General features: G+C 56.2%; 1 protein-coding gene across 5 annotated transcripts in view; it reads left to right on the forward strand.

Moving 5' to 3' along the window:
- The window catches only part of CRISPLD2 (cysteine rich secretory protein LCCL domain containing 2), a 123,714-nt gene that overhangs the window by 15,427 nt on the left and 88,901 nt on the right, over nucleotides 1-19,386 (forward strand). For all 5 annotated transcript variants that reach the window (XM_025860469.2, XM_025860472.2, XM_025860470.2 and 2 more), the window contains exons 2-5: nucleotides 10,533-10,848; nucleotides 15,150-15,268; nucleotides 17,754-17,886; nucleotides 18,354-18,469. In XM_025860469.2, the coding sequence (XP_025716254.1) occupies nucleotides 10,609-10,848; nucleotides 15,150-15,268; nucleotides 17,754-17,886; nucleotides 18,354-18,469 (608 nt within the window). In that variant the 5' untranslated portion in view covers nucleotides 10,533-10,608. The remainder of the gene's footprint in view (nucleotides 1-10,532; nucleotides 10,849-15,149; nucleotides 15,269-17,753; nucleotides 17,887-18,353; nucleotides 18,470-19,386) is intronic.

A 19,386-nucleotide genomic window follows, 5' to 3' on the forward strand; every position in this document is an offset into this window, starting at 1 on the left:
GGGAGAGAGAGAATCCCAGGCAGGCTCCATGCGCAGCACAGAGCCCAACGCAGAGCGCGACCTCACGACCCTGAGATCATGACCTGAGCTGAAATCAAGAGTCAGGCATTTAACCGACTGAGCCACCCTTGTGCCCCCTGGGTCTGGATTTCCTGTCACAGGCTGTGGGCCTTGCACTTGAGAACAGATTACTGTGAAATGAGCAGTGTTCCCCAAAGTGTGGGGAGCCATCCCCACTGGTCCCCGCCATGACCGAGCCTGTGCACAGACCCAGCCCCAAAGGCCCCCCATCCAGGAGCTGGCCTTTTAGGTCAAGGCAAATGTGGGTGGTGCTGCCTGTGCCCAACACCTGCCCCACACCATGCTCCCCCTTTATGGCAAAGACAGAGCGCCCTCGGCATAAAAGTCTGTGGCTGGCATCCGTGGCCAGCTGGGAGGCCCTCACTTTGTTCTGTTTTCAACATGTGAAGTTTTACTCCTGCCTTCTGTTCGAGGCAGAAGTGATCATGTTCTTTGTAAATGGTGGGGATGGAAAGTTACCTTTACCAAGGACATTTCTCTGCACCCTCAATGCGGGCCACCTTACGTAAAAGTACACAGTATGGATTAGTGCTGGTAGCCCGGGGCGGGGGGGGAGGTAGGTGTGCCGAGGGTGGGAGTTTGGGAAGTGCTGCATTCGGGTGGGGCATGAGATTTAAGACTGTTACAGTCTGGGGCCACAGCTGTCAAAGTGGGGCCCCCCTCCAAGGGGGGCGCAGCAGTACCTGGGAACTTGTTAGGAATGCAGATTCTCAGGCCCCAATCCCAGGCTTCCTGAATCAGAAGCTACGAGGGTGGGGCCAGCAATCTGTGTTTTAATGAGGCTTCTGGCACTTTCTGGCTCAGGCCTGAAGGTGAGCCCTGCCACCCTATACAGCTGATGAAGACTTGCCTTGAGGCCCCGGCACCAACATGGGGAGGGGATGGCTGGCTAGTGGGGGTGGATGTGAAGTTGTGTGGAAGGTTCTGGATGTAGGGCCTGGGACCAGAGAGGGGTCACACGACCAGACAGAAGTAAGAGCCCTGGGGGCTGGGATGGCCACCTCTGTGCAGGGTCGAGAGGCCCCTTCACAAGCTGTTGGCAGATTCATGGCTTTTCTTCCAGAAGAATGCTCAGCTTGTTGGCACTCATTGCTCTGGGGCCTTGGGCAAGTGTCCGGAGGAGTCTAGCATCTTCCTTCGGAGCACATTCACTGCCCCTGTGTGCCCAGGAGCTTTTAAAATACATCTGTTTATAAGCCCCAAACACCCCCTCTGGAACAATGAGCAGTTCCCTCAACGGCGCTGAAAATATATCTGAGTGTGTGTATACCATCGGCCGCCACCCCCCTCTCTGCCCCACACCAGCTCCGACACAGCTGGTCTGTTCTCTCCTGCGGAAGCGCCTGGCCGCTGAAAACCCTGTTTATTCCCGGGAACCTTCAAGGCTTGGGCCTCACTGGCGTGGAAGGCATTTGCAGCTTTGGCACCGCCGGACAAAGTGCCCTCTCAGACTTGGGATGAACCGGGCCCTGTCTGGGAGAGTTGGTGTCTGGTCCAAGGGGGAGGCCCCCGCCGGGCGCAGGGCTTTATCTGGGCTGCAGTCTGAAGGGCTGTTGAGGCCAGGCCCTGGACCTGCCTCAGCCCTGAGACTCCTTGGGGACAACCCCGAGGATCTTCTTGCTGCATCTCACACTTCCCTTGGTCCGTTCTTAGAAGCCAGAGCGATTTCAAACTTGAAAAAAGTTGTATTCAAGTTTCACGTTACCAGAGAGGAGTGCGCGCTCATTGGTGCGCTCCGGGTGACTTTTCCCCAAGTGCACAAGCTGCAGGGAGCCCGAGCCACCCCCGGGCCCCCCCCCTGGCCCCCCCCCCCCCCCCCCGCCCACCGGGGAACCATTTCCCGACTTCTAACGGAATGGAGCCTGTTTAATCATTGGAGTCTGGCTTCTTTTGTTCGGTCTTGAGCTCTGCCTGTGTCGTTGCATGCTGATGGGCTTTCAAAGCCTATCACCATCGGCTGTACCTCCCCCGCCAATTGATGCTCCTCTTTGCATTTGGAATAAAAGCAGGACTCACCATGGTCTTCCAGGCCCCTGGCCACCTGGCGCTGCCCTCCTATGTGACCCCATTTCCTCCCAGCTCCACAGCTTTGTGCCTGTCCTCGGTCATGCCAAGACAGGGACCATCCTGAAGCCTTTGACCTTGTGGTTCCTGCTGTCTGGGGTTCCCCTTCCTTGTGATTTGAGCGAGACCTTGCTGTCCACCCCAGCCAGAGTGGTCCCTGTCCTTCCTCTGCCTGGAGTTACCATCCCATTCCCCGGGTGGTTTTCTCACGCCTTCTGTCTTTGTCTATTAGCTATGATGTCCCCTCCCTCTCTCGAGGCAGACTGCCTTGCTTGCTTGCACATGTGAAGGACTCCGTGGCCACCCAGGGGCATGCCCTGGGATTTCCGTCTGCACGGCGGTGTGGAGGTTCCATAGCCTGGTCCTGTAGGATTCTTGAGCCGTGTGTCTTCGAGCTTGGTTCAGAGCCAGGGGCCGTGACTCACCCTTACAGATACCACCGGATACCATGAATCAGGCATTTCAGGCAGGAGGCTGGTGCAGGTGCCGTCAGCCCCGTAGCCCGGAGCAGAAAGGATCTGAGATGCCTGAACTCACCCAGGAGGAAGGAAAGACAGTCAGTAGACAGCTCCAGAACCACTTCTTACCCTCCCTCCTTGATCCATGTGAGCAAGTCAGGGCCTCATTGTCCCCCTTGAGGAACTGGAAAATCAGAGGCTGAGGGACCTTTGGGGCAGCACGAGGCTCTACGTGGTGAGGCCACAATTCAAACCCGGGTCTGACCTGACATCCACGCTTTTCCTCACGGCCTTGGAGCAGTCCTTGGGAGCCCATGGTTTCCTGATGTTTATCTGAAGCTTTGCTAAACCTCCACACGTGGGCAAGAAGGCAGGTGAGGGGCCCCTGGAGTCAGATACCGGGTATTTTGAGAATGTATTGATTTATTATCCAGTCATTTTAAAATGGCTTTTCTTATCTACTGTCTTGGTTTATATTAAACACATCTGGTTTTTAATTCTTTTTTTTTTTTTGTGCAAAATGAGCTCTCTTCTCCTTTTGCCTAGGATTTTGTGTAGTCTCCACATAGTATTTAAGAAATTGAGGGATGCCTTCCTTGGTGGCTCAGTTGGTTGAACGTCCAACTCTTGATTTTGGCCCGGGTCATGATCTCGGGGTTGTGAGATTGAACCCCACTTTGGGCTTCACGCTCAGGGTGGAGTCTGCTTGAGATTTCCTCTCTCTCCCTCTCCTCTGCCCCTCTCCCTGCTCTTCCTCTCTCCCTCAAATAAATAAATAAGGAAAATCTTAAAAAAAAAATTGAGGGGCACCTGGGTGGCTCAGTCAGTGAAGCATCTGCCTTCAGCTCAGATCATGATCCCAGGGTCCTGGGACTGAGTCCGGCATCGGGCTCCCCGCTCAGCCAGGAGCCTGCTTCTCCCTCTGCCCCTCCCCCAGCTTGTGCTCATGCTCTCTTACTCTCCCTCACTCTCTCTCTGTCTGAAATAAATAAATAAAATCTTAAAAAAAAAATCAAATGGGTTTTGCATAGGCTCTCCTTGGCCATCTGTCTTCGGTTGTGGACGGCCAGGACTGGGGGTGGGGAGGCTGCAGGGAAGGGAAAAGGCCTGCCTCCTACTGTGTCCAGCCCTAATCCCGTGGGGAGGAGTTTAAGGAAAACTGGATCCCACCGAGGAGGGGAGATCTCCTCTCCACACATCCCAGGTGTCTGGTACTCACCCAGATGCTCGTCCCTGGAGGTTCTGGCCAGTCCTGGGATCTGCCCCAGACATGCTGGGGTGTCCCTCCTCCCCCCTCCCAGCCATGGCTTCATTCCTCGAATTTTGGGTGGTTTGTGGGTATGACTGTGATCTGCCCTTGGCCCCACTCACATTTTGAGTTCCCCTCTGTGTTTCCGAGGAAGAGCAGAGCGTGGGGCACCCCTGGCCTTTCGGGTTAGCCGCTGTCACATGGGGCGGACGTGTTCCTGAATGAGCCCGGCTGACATGGGCGGGAGGTTAGAGCTGCCCTGCCCTGCCTTTTTGGAGAGCTCACCTTCGGGCCAGCAGCAAGAGTGTGACGATACATCGGCACTCGCAGACATTCTGTGTGACTGTGAGCAAGTGGCTTCTCTGGAGCCTCTGTTCCCTCACCTGTAGGACAGGGTCCTTGCGGCCATGACCCCATCAGCCTGTGGAGTACGGGAGTGGAGGGCCCACTGTGGGGTCACATCCAGAACGGCTGGCTATGGTATTTGTGATAAATGTTTGTGGAGCAGTTAATACTCTCTGCGGTGTGAACTGGAACATGACTCAGGGCCAGCCAGTGGTGGGCTGGAACCGGCTCCTTGCATTTTGTTAAATTTTCAGAGACCACCCTTAAACGTCAAATGACATGAACTTATCGTTACATAAGTCCTCTTTACAACGAAGGTAATGAGAGCTCAGAACTTACCCTGCCCCAGCCTTCTCCCACACTTCGCTGTCATCTCTGCCCGTGAGGTGATCCGTGCCTGTTCCATCCCTGTGGCGGAAAGACCGCACAATGATGTGCCATCTTGCGTCTTTCCAGAAATCCCACTGTCAGGGATCTCACACGGGTTGCTTGAAATTGGCCACCGTGGGAATGTTTGTCCTGAGGGACCTGACAAACACTACATATCAGGGTGATTTTATTTTTTTTATTTTTTGGAGTGTCGGTGTTTGGACATTTCCCAGCATACACTGGTTCCAGCCCTCAGCAGGTGCACAGTGTGGTGGGAAAGGCAGATAGTATGAGCAGACGCGATGCAGCCATGGTGAGATCTAGGGCACCTACGGTTTCTTGACTCAGCTAAGGCTGAGCCCTGGAAGGAGCACGTCGGCCCTCATGGCACGTGAACTGGGTCATTGTCATCAGTGCAAATGACCATGAACATACGTACAGGTTGTTCCTGCCCAGAGAGTCAACATTAATGCCCCAGACCTGGTTCCTTTTTATTGTTTTGATTTTTAAAATTTTTAAGTAGGCTCCACGCCCAATGTGGGGCCCTGAAATCACGACCCCGAGCCGGCCAGTCTTCACGACGGTTCACGACATCTCGGAACCTGCTTCCCCAGAAAGCTGGGGAGAAAGTGGCCATGGCTCAAGGCACGTCTTGAGTAAAGTGTGTTTCGAATTTAGGGGACAGTTTTTAAACCCTGCACGCATTACACATTTAATATGTTGTTTAAAAATTAGATTTTTGTATCAAGGCAGAGGTGGGGCTCTGAAATACTGTAATGAAGAGAGAATGGTCTTTATTCCCCATCATTAATCCTGGGCTTCTAGAAACTTCTTCACACACTGCCTCTGTGGCGCATGTAGCATTGTCATCCTCATTAAAATAGCTAACACTTATGAAGCACCCATGTTCATGATCTCGTTTGCTCCTCATCACACAGCTCATCCCCTGACCCTAACCAGGCCAGGTGGATGAAGCCCTGCTCCTCAGATGAAAGGACGCTGCTTTCTGGAAGCTTCCTGGCACTGAAGCACGTCCGCAGACCTGCCTGGCTTATTGACCGCTGAATCGCTGAGGTCAGACAAGCCCTGTGATTCCCGTCTACCATATAGACGTGGTGGCCAGGGCCCAGAGCAGGGACATGCTGTGCCCAAGCCACGCAGCCAGCTAGGGGCTGCGTCGGGAGCTGACTCAGCTCGGTGTTCCCGGAGGACCCGCACCCTGCGCCGTCCTTCAACGGCTCTCCTGACTTCCTCAGGAGGATGCAACCCACACATTCATTTCATAAATATTTATTGAACACCGACGTGTCAGCTGTCAGCGATTCAGCGGCGAACAAGCCCGACAGGTCTGGTTGGGGCGTGATTCAGCCGTGACCCTGGAGCTGAATCGTAGCCGAAAGAGCAGGAATCAATCGGGCTGGCCCGGGGCAGGGAGGAGGCAGATTGGGGCCATGGGATGAGCTGTGAGAACAGCATGTGCAGGAGGGAAGAGCTTTGGCACAGCTCAGAGATGCCGGCCGACAAACGCAGTGCTGAGATTCATCTTCCTGGCAGACGCTCCCAAACACGGGCAGAGCCCTGGTGGCATGACGCATGGAGCCCCACGTGTACTCCCTTTCTGTCACTTGCTCCCGAGAGGCAGGATTAGGGGTGGCCTTGCCTAGGAGGTAACCCTGAGGAGACGCCATTGCTAGATTGGGAACACGGGGGTCTGCTGATCCCCTCCGGGTCCACACAGCCCTGGCGGGGCGGCGGGGCAGCTGCAGAGTGGATACCCCGACCATGGGCTGAAAGTCCCCCATGCTTTCAGAAAGCTGGATTTCACGTCTCGGCTCCACCTCTTAACGGGCTGTATAGCCTCACCAATACCAGGCAGTGTCTCCTGGGCTCAGTTTTCTTTCCTATAAAATGGGGTCAGAAACCACCACCTCCCTGGTGGGCTCCAGGTGTGTTTAGGAGCCCTGGGCAGTGTTGTAGGAAGTTGATTCCCTGTGGCTTTCGTTAGCCAGGCTGGGTCTTGCCGTGGGCCCTGGGGCCTGAAAGCGTCGTTGGTCCCCCTCCCCACCTCCCTGGGGGCCTGACATCTGGCCCGTTCTCAGGAGTCCTGTCTTGGCTTGGGTTTGCAACTGTGGCAAAGGAGCGCCAGAGCTTCTGGAGAGCGTTTCGGCTGCACTGTTCAGCGGTCCGCGACGTGTGTCTCCAGCCACTGGAGACAGGCCGGGGGTGACAGAGTGGAGGAGGCCTTCTCTAGAAACGAGGTTTGCCAAGCCTCGGAAAACCAGGAGTCCAAAGAGTGCTCTTCAGAGAGCATCTGTCGATGTCAGGGGTCGGAGGTCAGCTCGCCACGTGGGAGTTACAGGCACAGTGGTGGAGGGAGGTTGGATGCGTGCCAGGCCTGGCGATGGAGGCGTGTTTTGGTGAAAGGTCACCATGATGTAAGGTTTTAGTCCCCTGGGGGTGACACACAGGTGTCTTCTAACCGCCAGGAATCACCATCTGACCTGGAGGCCGGCATGGACGGGGCCGCTGCTGGAGCCTGGGCTGTCGCGGGGCCCCCTCCCCTGCAGGCTGGTGCCGGGCACTCCTTCAGGAAGCCCACTCTCAGGGAGACAGGGCAGCGTAAGGAAAGGGTCCTGGGGCGGGATGGGCTGTGTCCCAGCGCTCAGTTTTTGCTCACCCGCTGTACAACTTTGGGCTCTTCCGGACACTGCAGAGGCCTCAGTCTCCTCCTCTGTAAAATGGAAGCAGTAGAACCCAAGATCATCAGGTGGGTGAGAGGAGAAATCCAGGGACTGGTGTGCAGTAGGTCTCCCTCAGTGTCAGCCTCCCCGGTTGGTTGGGGACTGTACTTGTCCCTGGGAAGCCCCGAGCAGCCTCGGACAGTGCACGCGTCTCATTTGAAGAAAGGGTTTAAATTGTCTGATGGTGGGTGGGAAAGGGGCTGAAGTGTCTAGGCCCTAAGTCCTGGTTGAGCTGTTGGGGCGGCAGAGGCTGGAGGGGCCGCGCAGGCCCAGGGTGCTGGTGATGCCCCGGGGAAGTGGGCCTTGGCCTCCTGATTTACCTTGCACCCCGCCCCTCGCCCGCCTCCTTCCCCACAGCGGCCAGTGGGGTATTGGAACCGCAGTCCTGTTCATCCAGTATTTTCTCATACTTCTGGAGGCCGAGCCCCCACTGTGGGCAGCCCTGCTGGGCCTGTAGACGCTGCCTTCTCCCTGTGGATCCTCCCTCTGTGGGTGTCTGCATCCCATTCCCCTCTCTTATGATGACAGCCGTCAGATTGGATCAGAGTCCACCTAGTGACCTCATTTTACCTTAATGACCTCTTTAAAGGCCCTGTCTCCAAATACAATCACATTCTGAGGTTCTGGGAGTCAGAACCCCAGCCTGTGAATCTGGGGGGGGCCACAGCTCAGTCCAGAGCAGCACCGCGCAGGGTCCCGGGAGGAGAGCCTCTGGCCCCTCGTCCTCATGGTTCTGCTAAAGCCTTCGGTGTTGTCCTGCAGCCCAGACTTAGCAGGAGTGGCACGATCTGGGCCTCAGTCCTCCCCAGCGAGGACCCCAGGTCCCCCGAGCTCTGGCCAGGCCAGGCCACTCTCAGAACCAACGGTGCTATAGGCGTGCTTCCCCTGCGATGCTGTGAGCGGCGCGACCCAGGGCATATCTGCGTTTCCCGGGGGGTCACTGGCTGAGGTGAGGCTGAGGAGGCCCTCGTCTCTTGTCCTTTGTGTTCACCTCTGTGGGGAGTGTGTGACCAAACCCCGGAAACAGTGCTCCCAACTCAAAAGCTGCCCTTGAGGCTTTACAAATTCTCTGTGCGGCCGTGCAGACAAGGACCCTCCTACAAGTGCTGGGCTCAGGCGGCCCCATCAAGTGCACAGTGAAGGCGGCTTGTCTTGTCTTTAGGAATAAAGTCTCACTGGCTCAAGAGAACATGCTGGAAGGATGCACGTGGAACCAGCAGTTGCTTCTTTGTCTTTTCATGCTTTGGCATTTTGTTTTCTTTTATTAACTGATATTTTTAAAAACGAGAGACGTCCAAAGGATAGCATGGGCTCCCCACCCAGGTCCGGCCCCTGTGCCCACCCTCCTTGGGCTACCGCTTTGCAGTTCCTCCCAACTCAGCCTGTTCCCCTAAAGTGAACAGAGGTGGACAGTTTGCCCTATCTGCTTGAGATTTTAAAAAATACAAATAATATGTTAAAGGTTGAGACAAGGTCCCTCATATTCTCCTTCCCAGTTCCCCATCCCTCACCCTGGAGTCAACCAGCACCACGAACTTGGTCTGGTTCAGGGGTGGTTTTACTATATAACCCCCCATGTACACATATGTACACACAGACACATGTATACAATATGCACATATAATATACACACGTGTATGTGTGTCTGTATCCATATGTACCTGTAAGTTATACAAACCGTGGTCTGTATGTTTTAAAGTTGGCGTAAATAGGACCATTAGTGTTATATTCTCCAACTTACTTTTCTAACCCAACGTTGGATTTGGGATTTACGTATGCTGACGTTCACATGGCTCTAGGTTGTTCCTTTTCCCTGCTGTGTAATACTCCACCCGACTGCCCCACCGTCTATTTACCTGTCCCCGCATGAGAGTCGTTTGAATGGGGCCCACTGGTGATTTAAACCCCACCCAGGCTTTAGTCCAGTGGAATCACAGTTGAGTCCTAGGAGCAGTTCTGCTTCATGCCTTCGGGGGTGAGTCCTAGGAGCAGTTCTGCTTCATGCCTTCGGGGGTGAGTCCTAGGAGCAGTTCTACTTCATGCCTTCAGGGGTGAGTCCTAGGAGCAGTTCTGCTTCATGCCTTCGGGGGTGAGTCCTAGGAGCAGTTCTGCTTCATGCCTTCGGGGGTCCCCTGGCCCTGAAGCTGCCAAGGCGGAGAGTGCCACAGACCCCGTGACGTCGTGACGCCCGGTGGGTGCTCCGTGACGTGGGTCTCTGCTCTTGCTGTGTCACCAAGGGCAGTCCAGCGTCAGTGTCTTGGCATCTCCGTCAGCCTGGCCTTCTGCAGCTGGGAAATGTTCATATATGGCGGTGCGACTAATCCTGGAGAGGAGTCGGGACCACAGGGGTCTGCATTACTGGTTTGATTCCCAGTGGGGCAGGCGAGTGCACACACGGCCTTCTGTGCCGTCCCGTCCCCGGGGCTCTGCCCCAGAGGGAACTCCCCCGGAGGGAGGCTGCGTCTCACCCAGTCTGGAGAATGCCGGGCCTCCCTGCTGGATGGTGGTTATTTTTGTCTGAAGCTCCGTCAGGACCCTGGAGAGTTGCCAGGGTCAGAGTGGGAACTGCCCTGTTCCCATGGCTCCTTGGCTCCATGCTCTGACTCGCACTCTGCCTCCCTGCCCCTCTGCGCCGTGCCCCTGCTGATGCCTCTGCTGGATGTTGTCTTGCAAACCTAGCCAACTCAACCGATGAGAGCGGGTTGCAGCTCGTGTGGGGGAAGCCCGAAGGAGCCTTGATGGAAGGACACGGCCCCTCAGGGTCCCAGGCGGGTCAGCACCCCGGCGGGGTTCTGCAGCCCCTTCCTCCAGCTCCTCGCCCTCAGTCAGCACTGCCCCGCAGGTAGGGACTGTGGTTTTCCTCGCCTCTTGCCCCAGCCCGAGTGGGAGCTCCCCGGGGCGAGGCGCAGTGTCTATAGCACAAACTACATGCCCAGGAAAGCTCCCGTGACTGACGGACTCTCCCTTGGAGGTGAATCAGAGGGGAGATGTGTGAATAAACACACTCTTTCAAGCCCTGCCTGTCCTCTCGGACACTCTGTGACCGTCTAGGGAGAGAGGAACCAGGGTAGCTCCACCTCTTCTGTCTGTGGGACCTCGGTTACTGAGCTTCTGGGAGTCTCGGGTTTCAAGTGGGGAGAGCTGTTCACTGCTCAAGCTCACGCTGGAGCTGGTTTAAGACTGATCGACTTCTCCCCCCCCCCCCCGCCCTCTGCTTTCCTTCAGAGCTTCCGTGCCCCAGCACTGCCTCAGGAGCCCAGCCTGCTTGGTCCCCCTAGGTCCTCGCTGCCTGCGTGGCACCATGATCTGTGTCCTGAACAGAGTCGTCCCCTTGGGGCTGGTGCTGCTGGTCTGCGGAGCCCAAGGCTTTTTCCTGCCCAACGTCACCCATTTGGAGAAGCTGCTCAGCAAATACCAGCAGGACAAGCCCCACTCCCGGGTCCGGAGGGCCATCCCCAGGTCGGACAAGGAGGAGATCCTCATGCTTCACAACAAACTGAGGGGCCAGGTGTACCCCCCGGCCTCCAACATGGAGTACATGGTAAGCGCTTCCTCTGGCCCCATCCGCCGCCCTCCTCCGTCTGAGCAGCAACGGGGCCGAGTCCGTGAGAGATGGGGTGTCTGTCAGCGAGGGGCTGGCAGAGAGGGGACAGCGGAGGGTCTCCCGTGAGCCTGGGGAAATCCCACGCGTAAGGAGCAGAGGGGCAGTCGGCCCTCCAAGCCCATGCCTCCGGCCCCACGTCCATGTGCGCCCCTCTGTTTCTGCTAGCACCGCTTCCCGTCCTGCCAGCCCTGTGACACACCTGCTGCTTTTCTCCCATTTTATAGACTAGGAAACTGAGGCCCGAGGTCAGAGCTGGTAGTGGCAGAACAGACTGCAGGACCCAGGCTTGCAGCCATCATCCCATGCCCATTTTAAACCCTGGCACCCCCACTGCCCCTGCCCGCTTCCTGTCTGCCCAGCCTGTCCCCCCAACACCTCGATCAGCCCTGGGGCTTCTCACCTCCCACGTTGTCCCCTGCTGGCCTGCCCTGAGCCCTGCCTCCTGTGCCCTTCCTGACCTTCAGCAAGCCTGTCCCCTGCTCAGGAGCCTCAGGGCCCTCTGTGACCAGGATGCAGCCCAAATGCTCCTGCCTGGCGCTGGAGGCCCTCGATCACGAGCTCATCTGTCCTGAGAGGCCACTCGGTGTTCCCCCAAGTTGCTGCCAGGCCCTCCCTCCCCCAGGAGCCCTGTCCCCACCTCGTGCCTTATCCTGTTGTAAGCAAGCCTCACTCAGGACCCAGCTCCTCTCCCTCCTTTGGACTCTACTGTCCCGTTTCATGGTGCCTTGGGCTCTGATATAGGTGGTGCTCGTGATCAGGGAGCACCCCACGTGCCTGGGAGCCCCTCAGTGTTGCCGTCTCTGCCCTCACCAGGTGGCCCATTACCGGCTATCGGGCAGATGAAAGGCTTGCCTTTCTGTGCAGACACCCTTGGAGCAAGGCTGTCCTTTGGGAACTCGTTATGAAACCATTTCTTCTTTCCCTCAAGAACATGGCCCAAGCATTTACTCTGAAGGGGTTGTGCTAATCTTAGGAGGAAGAGTAATGTATCAGCAGCTGGAGCAGGCCTTTTTAGGGTTAAAGACGTAGAGAATTAGAATTCTTGGTGGCTTTGGGTGTGGACTCTTCCCCCATCCTTCCCAAGACCTGGCCCGGTCCCCGGAGTGGGGGGGGGGGCGGAGAGGACACTCTCCACCTCTCTGTATGGGTCGGCCTTCCTCCTGGGCCGCATCCCACCCCAAGGCCCTATATGGTGCCCAACAAGGAGCTTGACTGAGCCCCAAACCCCGGGGATCCTGCCTCCTGTCGGGAACAGGCTCAGTTTACGCTGCTCTTCATGTCTCCACTCTGTGCTTGTCCAGGGCTGTATGGAAGTTTCGGTGCAGTGAGCAGGGCTCACATAGGCAGCAGGGGACGTCAGTGTAGCCTCTCACGAGCCTGCCATGCTTTCCCGTCTGTTTATTTTGTGTTATTTCAGGATTAGAGCTGGGGTCTGGGTCCTTAGGTCTAAATGGCCTGCCTGTCAGGGAAGCTGAGCCTTCACTGGTGTTGTTGGTGACGCCTCTGAGCAGGGGCCCCGAGGCAGGGGAGATAGCGCGAGGCCCAGCTCCTCCACCTCAGGCCTGCCCATCTCTTCCGGTCTCCACCCAGACAAGGGGCACTCATTTGAGAAATTATCTTGAAAATCCAGCTTCCTGCTCAGCCGTGCCTGCTGGGGCTTCGGCCGTGGTCCTTTTGAAATAGCCTTAGCCCTGAAAGGCGGACATTAAAACTCCAAAGAGTTGAGACACCCTATTTTGAGGTTTTATAGGTGACGGGGCTCTGGAGCCAGCCTGCCACTTGGTAGCTGTATGACTCCAGGCGGATTAGTTAGCCCCTTTGTGTTCATGTCTGCTCACCTGCACAATGGGGACAATAAAAGTACCTTTCTCATAGGATTGTTTGGAGGAGTCGATGAGATAATGCGTAAGTGCTAAATAAATGTTAACTATACTGTTGCTGTTTCTATTTTAGTGACTTATTACTTTAGTGGAGTGGGACCAGTGCTTGCTGACAGCATATGCAGAGCAAGATGAGACCCCTGGGAAGCCAGATAAAGCTGGGTTGTTAAAGTTCTAACTTCCTGCTGTGTGACCTTTGGCGAGTTACCTAACCTCTCTTAGCCTCAAGGGTTTTTTTTTGTCTGCAACAGTGGGAAAATATACCTTAACCTCAAGGGCTTATTCTGAGAATTAAATAAGAAAGTGGTGCTAATAATGTTCTCTGGCAAGTGGCAGGTGTTCAGGTACAGGGCCTAACCCTGCTCCTGGCATGTAGTAGGTGCTTGAGAAAGTTAATTTCCTTAATATCCAGGTACCTTGCCTGGGCGCTTGAGGCCTGCTCATTCCACCTTCCCCCAAATCCTTTCCTGGTGGCATCCTTAGCCTAGATGGGGAAACAGGCTCAGAGAAGTGAAGCCACTCGTCCACAGTCACACAGCCAGCAAGGGGCAGAGCCTGGCCCCGCACTCTCACCGGGGCCCCCCACTGCCGGGTTCTTTCCCTCTCTCTTGCCCCAGTCACCCCTTTGGGGGGTAGAGAAGGTTCACCTGTGCCTCTCTGAGGTCCTACTATGTGCCAGGCACAGCTGGAGCCAAAAGAAGGGCGGGAGGTGAAGGGCGGGCCCAGAAGGAGGCGTCGAAAGCAGGGAGGGGAGAGCTAGGTCCTTGTTTGGCTGCGTCCTCTCCCTCCAGCCAGAACTTCAGACGCCCTTAACCCCCAGAGATCTGCCAGGGCCCTCCTTACAGCCCTCCCCGCTGAGCTGCAGAAGATGTTATGGACGCGGACCCAAGGCACACAAGGTTCACGTTGATTAGAATAAACAGTGAACTTCTGAGAAGCTAGTGAGCCTCGGGGTGGGGTCAGCGCCGGCACGCACTCTGCCCTGCCTCCCTGGACGCTGGGAAGGGCCTTAGCTGGCCCCGGCCAGAGGGATCCTGGTGCTCTCTCCTGTCCCCACGGCCCTCCCCTCGCAGTGGGTGGTGCCTGTTCCTGCATGGAGCATCAACGGGGGCCTGCCTGGAGATGGAGCCACCAAGTTGGTTCGGGCAGTTTACTGGGGAGGGGGAGATGCACAAGTCCAGCAGACAGGAGGGAGGAAGCCCAACATCACAGTATACCATGGGGTCTCCCGGTGGGAGCGGGGGCTTGGATCTGCTAAGTAAAGAGAGCAGCAGGAGGATCACCCACCCAAAGGCAGGCCTGTCCCCTCCCCACTTCAGGCTGTCCCGGGCTTGGGAGAAGGATCCCAGGCAGAAGCAACACAGTGCTCGGTGGGCACATCAAGAGAGGAGCCCGATGTCCGAGTGTACCCAGAACATCCACGGCGGCCGAAACGGGGGTTGCGTCCAGGGGTGTGACCCAGGTCCACAGAGGCATCTGCCCTAGGCCAGGACTCACCCTGGATGTTCCACAGTCTCTGGCATTGAGGCCGGAAAGAGGCGGCTGGGCAGGAGGTTGGGGAGGTGCTCGGCTTCATCATGTTCCATCCTGGGGGCCTGCAGTTAGCGCTGTGAGTGTCCCGTTCCAGGCCAGGTCCCGGGGCTCTGCCTGACCGTCTTCCCATGAGCACCTACTGCGTGTCGGGGGCTGGGGCGCCCCCGAGAGGGAACAGCGCCTGCCCACCTGGCGACCAGGAGTAGAACGGACAGCAGCTGACCGAGGGCAGTGAGCCCTGCTGCTTTGTTCACCGTGTTCCTTCCTGGGGAGTTACTTGCGTCCCTGGGCCGGCGGGGAGGCAGGACGGGCGGTGCAGCCTGTTTCAGATCCTCTGGCCCAGACCCTGCCCTTGCGCCTCCCCCCCCCGCCCCCGGCCTGGGTGGGCTGTGCCGCAGGAGAGCAGGATGGGCCGGGAGGGAGGCATTTCTTGCTCCTTTTCTTTTTAGAACAGTAAAATGCACAAAACATAAAATTCACCCTTTCGACCGCTTTTAAGCATACAGTCCTGTGGTGTTCAGCACGTTCACAGGGCTGCGCCGAGGGCACCCCCAGGCAAGGGGCTTGCCTCAGCATCCCGGGCAAGTGGGAGCCCAGAGCAGGAACTGCGAGGACCGCCGTGGGCCGGGCTGCTCTGAGTTCTTTGCTGCCCTGCCCCTCCCCGCTTGCCGGGTCAGGAGCCCGTCCAACATCTGCGTGGAACCCAGTGTCCGAGAACGGAGACCTGGCCCGGGCTCCGCGGGGAGCCCATGCGGGGGCTGTGGCTGCAGGTTTCATTCTTACACCATCCCTGACCCTGGCGGCCCATGTCTCCTCTCCCTGCAGACCTGGGACGAGGAGCTGGAGCAGTCGGCGGCAGCGTGGGCTCATGAGTGCCTCTGGGAGCACGGGCCCACCAGTCTGCTGGTGTCCCTCGGGCAGAACCTGGCCGTCCACTGGGGCAGGTAAGAGCTGCCGCGGTCCCCCCTCGCTTGTGAACTGGCCGCCCCTGCAGAGCACCTACTGTGTGCTGGGCTTGGTGCTCGCTGTCCGTTGTCGCGGGTAAGACCTCAGGATCCCCCATGCCCGTCTATATGTGGGGAAACAGGCTCAGTGCCCAGGGCCACTTCCAAGTAATTGGCAAAATGGATGTGAGCCTGCTTGTTGGCTCCAGACGCTGGTCACCAGGCTTGGGGTTTCTAGCTTGGGGGTTCCATCCCACTTCCTTGAAAGGATTCTTGAGCCTGTTGCGGCAGGGAGCTGGCCGGGCGAGCTGGGAACATGGGGATGTTGCTCAAGCACTGCTGGTTAGAGTGTCTTCTCTGCCCCGGCACGTCTGGGTTCTGCTCCTTCTCCAGGCCCAGCCAGGTTCCACCTGGCAAGCAGCTGTCCCTCACCTTCCCCTCCTCGTCCGGCCATTGGGAGGCTCACCCTTACCACCCAGGCCCCCTTGCCCGGAGGAGGCTCTTGAGCATAGTCTCTAAGATGCATGCATCTGAGCACCCACCTGGCTGAGGGTTGGTTTCCTTAGGGGACATGGGGAATATGCCTTCTGGCTGGTGCAGACGCACCAACCAACCAGACAGTGTGCTGTGGACGCAAGTCCTCCGGGGCCGAACCCAGGGCTGGCCAGGGGCTCAAGGCCCACTTGTGCTTTGCCGGCCTCATTGAAAAGTTAGACCAGACTTGAAGTATCCCCTTAAAGTACAGGTTGCCTGACTTGCACCCCAGATATTCCCCAGCTCTGTAAACGCCTGCGTTCAGTGTGGCTGCAAATAGTCAGCTTCCTTTAGGTCAGTGCCTTTCCAGGACAGAACCTGAGCAGGTGTCATGAGGGGTCCAGACGTCACAGAAGTGAATTAACACCTGTTTTTTTTTTTTCCCCCTTCTGGTGAATTCTGCTTTTTGTAAAATCAGTCTTCCAGTAGCATTAAAAGAAAATGTCTACAGGGAGAAAACCCATCATTCCATTGGCCTGGCTCAGCAGCCAGAATATTCCTGGACTCCTGTGTAGTATCTGGCTGTGAGCCGGCATATTTTTACTTCGTGGTAACGATGGCCAGGACAGCTTTTAATTCTTTCCCCCCTTCTCATATGGTATCAGACGGTTCTTCTATTCTGTAACATCATTGTCAAGGCTGCCTTCGGGCCATTGAGCCGACAGGCCGAACGTTAGCCATTCTTGGATCTGGTCTTGCTGTTGCTGCATCAGGCTTAGTGCTGGGACTGATGGTGCCAGGGGCATAGAGAGCTTGCCCCTGCGGGATGCTGAGTGCCAACCTGCTTTCCCAAAGAGCCCCCTTCGTTCTCCGGGCCCCTGCAGCAGCCTGGCCGTGGCACTCCGGGGAATCAGACGGGCACGGGTGTCCCCACACGGCCCTGTGGCTCCGTGGTTCTGTGGCGGCCAGCGTCCTTCTCCAGGCAGGCCCTGGCCACATCACTGACCACCACCGTGCACTCTGGGCTCTGACAGTAATTGTTACAAGACCTCTAACTGCCCGGCTCACCACAGTGCTCTCAGAAATGGCCAGACCCCTCGTGTCTTCTCTCTTTATCGAAACCGCTTTGTTTACACTTGCTGGTGACGCTGACCAGTGATTTGTGTCCAGTTTATTTTCTTTCCTGGGAAGAAAGCAGCGATGCCAACCTGGTGGATGGGGCCGAGCAAGGGGGCTGTGGCCACCCATGGTGATGACCAGGGTGGGGGTGAGGGAGGGCTCAGGGGATCAGATCCTAAATAGGAAGTTTTGGAAAGGGTTTGCCCAAGTGACACCAGGGCTCTGCATCCTGCAGGTTTCTACATCTTCAGTTCATTTTCTACCTTGTGTCTGAGTCCTTGGGTACCCCTCCGGCAGCTGAGGAATGAAGCCAGCCACGATGATAGAGAAACATGAGCCTCTAGGCTCTTGTTCGGGGGTGATGGGGACCCATGTGCCCTGTCCCCCATAGCTGTCTATTTTGCAGCTTTCAGACCTTCTCCGGCATTCCTTCTGTGCATGACCTGGACAGTTACTTACTCACTGTTTTTCTCTGCACTGACTTTAAAGGGACTCACGTTTTCAATCAAGTTGTGTTTTAACAATCGTATCTGGGAAATCGGGGGTTCGTGGGCTACGTGTATTTCCCCAAATGTACATGGGCATAAATACATAATAGTAATATAAACAATGACTCACTGGGGGCCAGGCAAATGTTTCCTGCGCACACAGGTGGCCTGTGGGCCACCCAGGGAAATTCCTGGAACCCAGGCACTCCGGGGATGCCCAGGTGAGCTCCTTGCCAATTTGGGTTATAGGCACTTACAGCAAATGCTGGACAGGATTTGGGGCTGTTTACCCACAGCAGCCCCCTTCTCCAGCCCGCCCCGTGGGTGGCTGTGCCGTGAGCTGCGGTCTCGGTCTATTGGGTGTGTGGTGGCCCGGACATAACTAGCTGATCTGCCAATCTCAGGTACCGCTCTCCCGGCTTCCATGTCCAGTCCTGGTATGACGAAGTGAAGGACTACACCTACCCCTACCCCCACGAGTGCAACCCCTGGTGTCCGGAGAGGTGCTCTGGGCCCATGTGCACCCACTACACACAGGTAAATCCCCGAGGCCCGAGCTGAGACCTCAGCCCAGCACCCCCAGACCCCATCACTCATCTATCTGGTCCTGCAGGACTGCTACCCAGTTGGAAAACTGCTCTGTCATTACCATAATATTTTCCTTTAATTGGGTATTATTTAAAGTACGGCTGCTGGGCTGAGCTTGGGTTCGTGATACAAGCACAGAAATGGGGAGTAAGTGCTAGAAACTTGTATGGCAGTTTTCCATCGCTAGCACATTTTCCTCGTGTGTGGTTTGTTTTTGTTTGGGTGTGTGTTGTGTGTGTGAATGTGTGTGTGTGTTTAACAAACATGGATCTTCAGGGGGTTAGGGAAAAAATCTGGTCCTTCACCCCTTCACAACATACACCCCTTTAGCGCCAGCACCCTGGAGATCCAGGCCAGACTATGTTGCCCCGCTCTGCCTTGTCCCTGGCTCTGACACGTGGATGTCATCTTTTCAGATAGTCTGGGCCACGACCAACAAGATTGGCTGTGCTGTGAACACCTGCGAGAGGATGAACGTTTGGGGAGATGTTTGGGAGAATGCGGTCTACCTCGTCTGCAATTACTCTCCAAAGTAAGAACAAGGACCATGGTTGTATTGGTTGGGATGCGTTTGCCTGACATGGAGGACCCAACTAAAGTTGGCTTAAATGGTGAGGTCTTTTCATTAGTTCACATAACAAGACATCTAGAGATTGATGCATCCAGTTCAACTTAAAAGCTCAGCAGTGTCAGTGAGGACTCAAGCTCTTTCTGTTTCCTTGCTGTACGAGCCTATCCTCATGGTTCCAAGATAGCTGCAGAGCATCAGGCATCACATCTTCCCGAATTCAAGGGAAGAGAATGGTAGAAAAGGGCTTTCTCTTGGGCCTTTCTCAGCCCTGGCCCACTTTCTCCCTTTGTCATTGGCCAGAACTAGACCACTCACAGATCGGGGGTGGGGCACAAGATTTCCCTAATTGGAGTCAACCAATGAAATTGCCCAGTTGGCTTTGCAAGTCATCTTCTGGGACTCCCTGAGCAAATCAGAAGCCGGAATAGCTGTTGGCTGGCCAACCAGTGGGGTGTGCCATAGCGATATTCTCTTTTTTCTCTGAAATTATGCAGCAGATAGCACCCTAGGAAACGTGTACATGCTAGACCTAGTTTTTGCATTTTTATGTTTTGCCTTCTAGAAAAGACCACATGGAGCCTCTGTGAATCAGTGCCCTTCCTCCTCACAGCATCCTGATATCATGAGTGTGCCATCTATCCCTCTTTTGACTCATTCACCTCCTTTGCTCATCAAATAATGTGCTGCTTCTTGGACACTGCCCTCTCCGTGTATGGCCTGTGGTTTGCACGCCGGCCATGGGGCTGGCCGTCACCTAGCGCCAGCCCCTGCACACGGTATGCCCTTGAGGCATATTTGCTCAGTGATCGAATGAAATGAGGATGAGCTCGCTTAGTTGGTTTGGGTCAGCAGTGGCCATGAGGAGGTGGGATGAGAGG

This window comes from Callorhinus ursinus, unplaced genomic scaffold (assembly GCF_003265705.2).
Source record: "Callorhinus ursinus isolate GAN/ISIS: 27379988/994484 unplaced genomic scaffold, GSC_fseal_2.0 scaffold46, whole genome shotgun sequence".
In the NCBI taxonomy this organism is placed as follows: domain Eukaryota; kingdom Metazoa; phylum Chordata; class Mammalia; order Carnivora; family Otariidae; genus Callorhinus; species Callorhinus ursinus.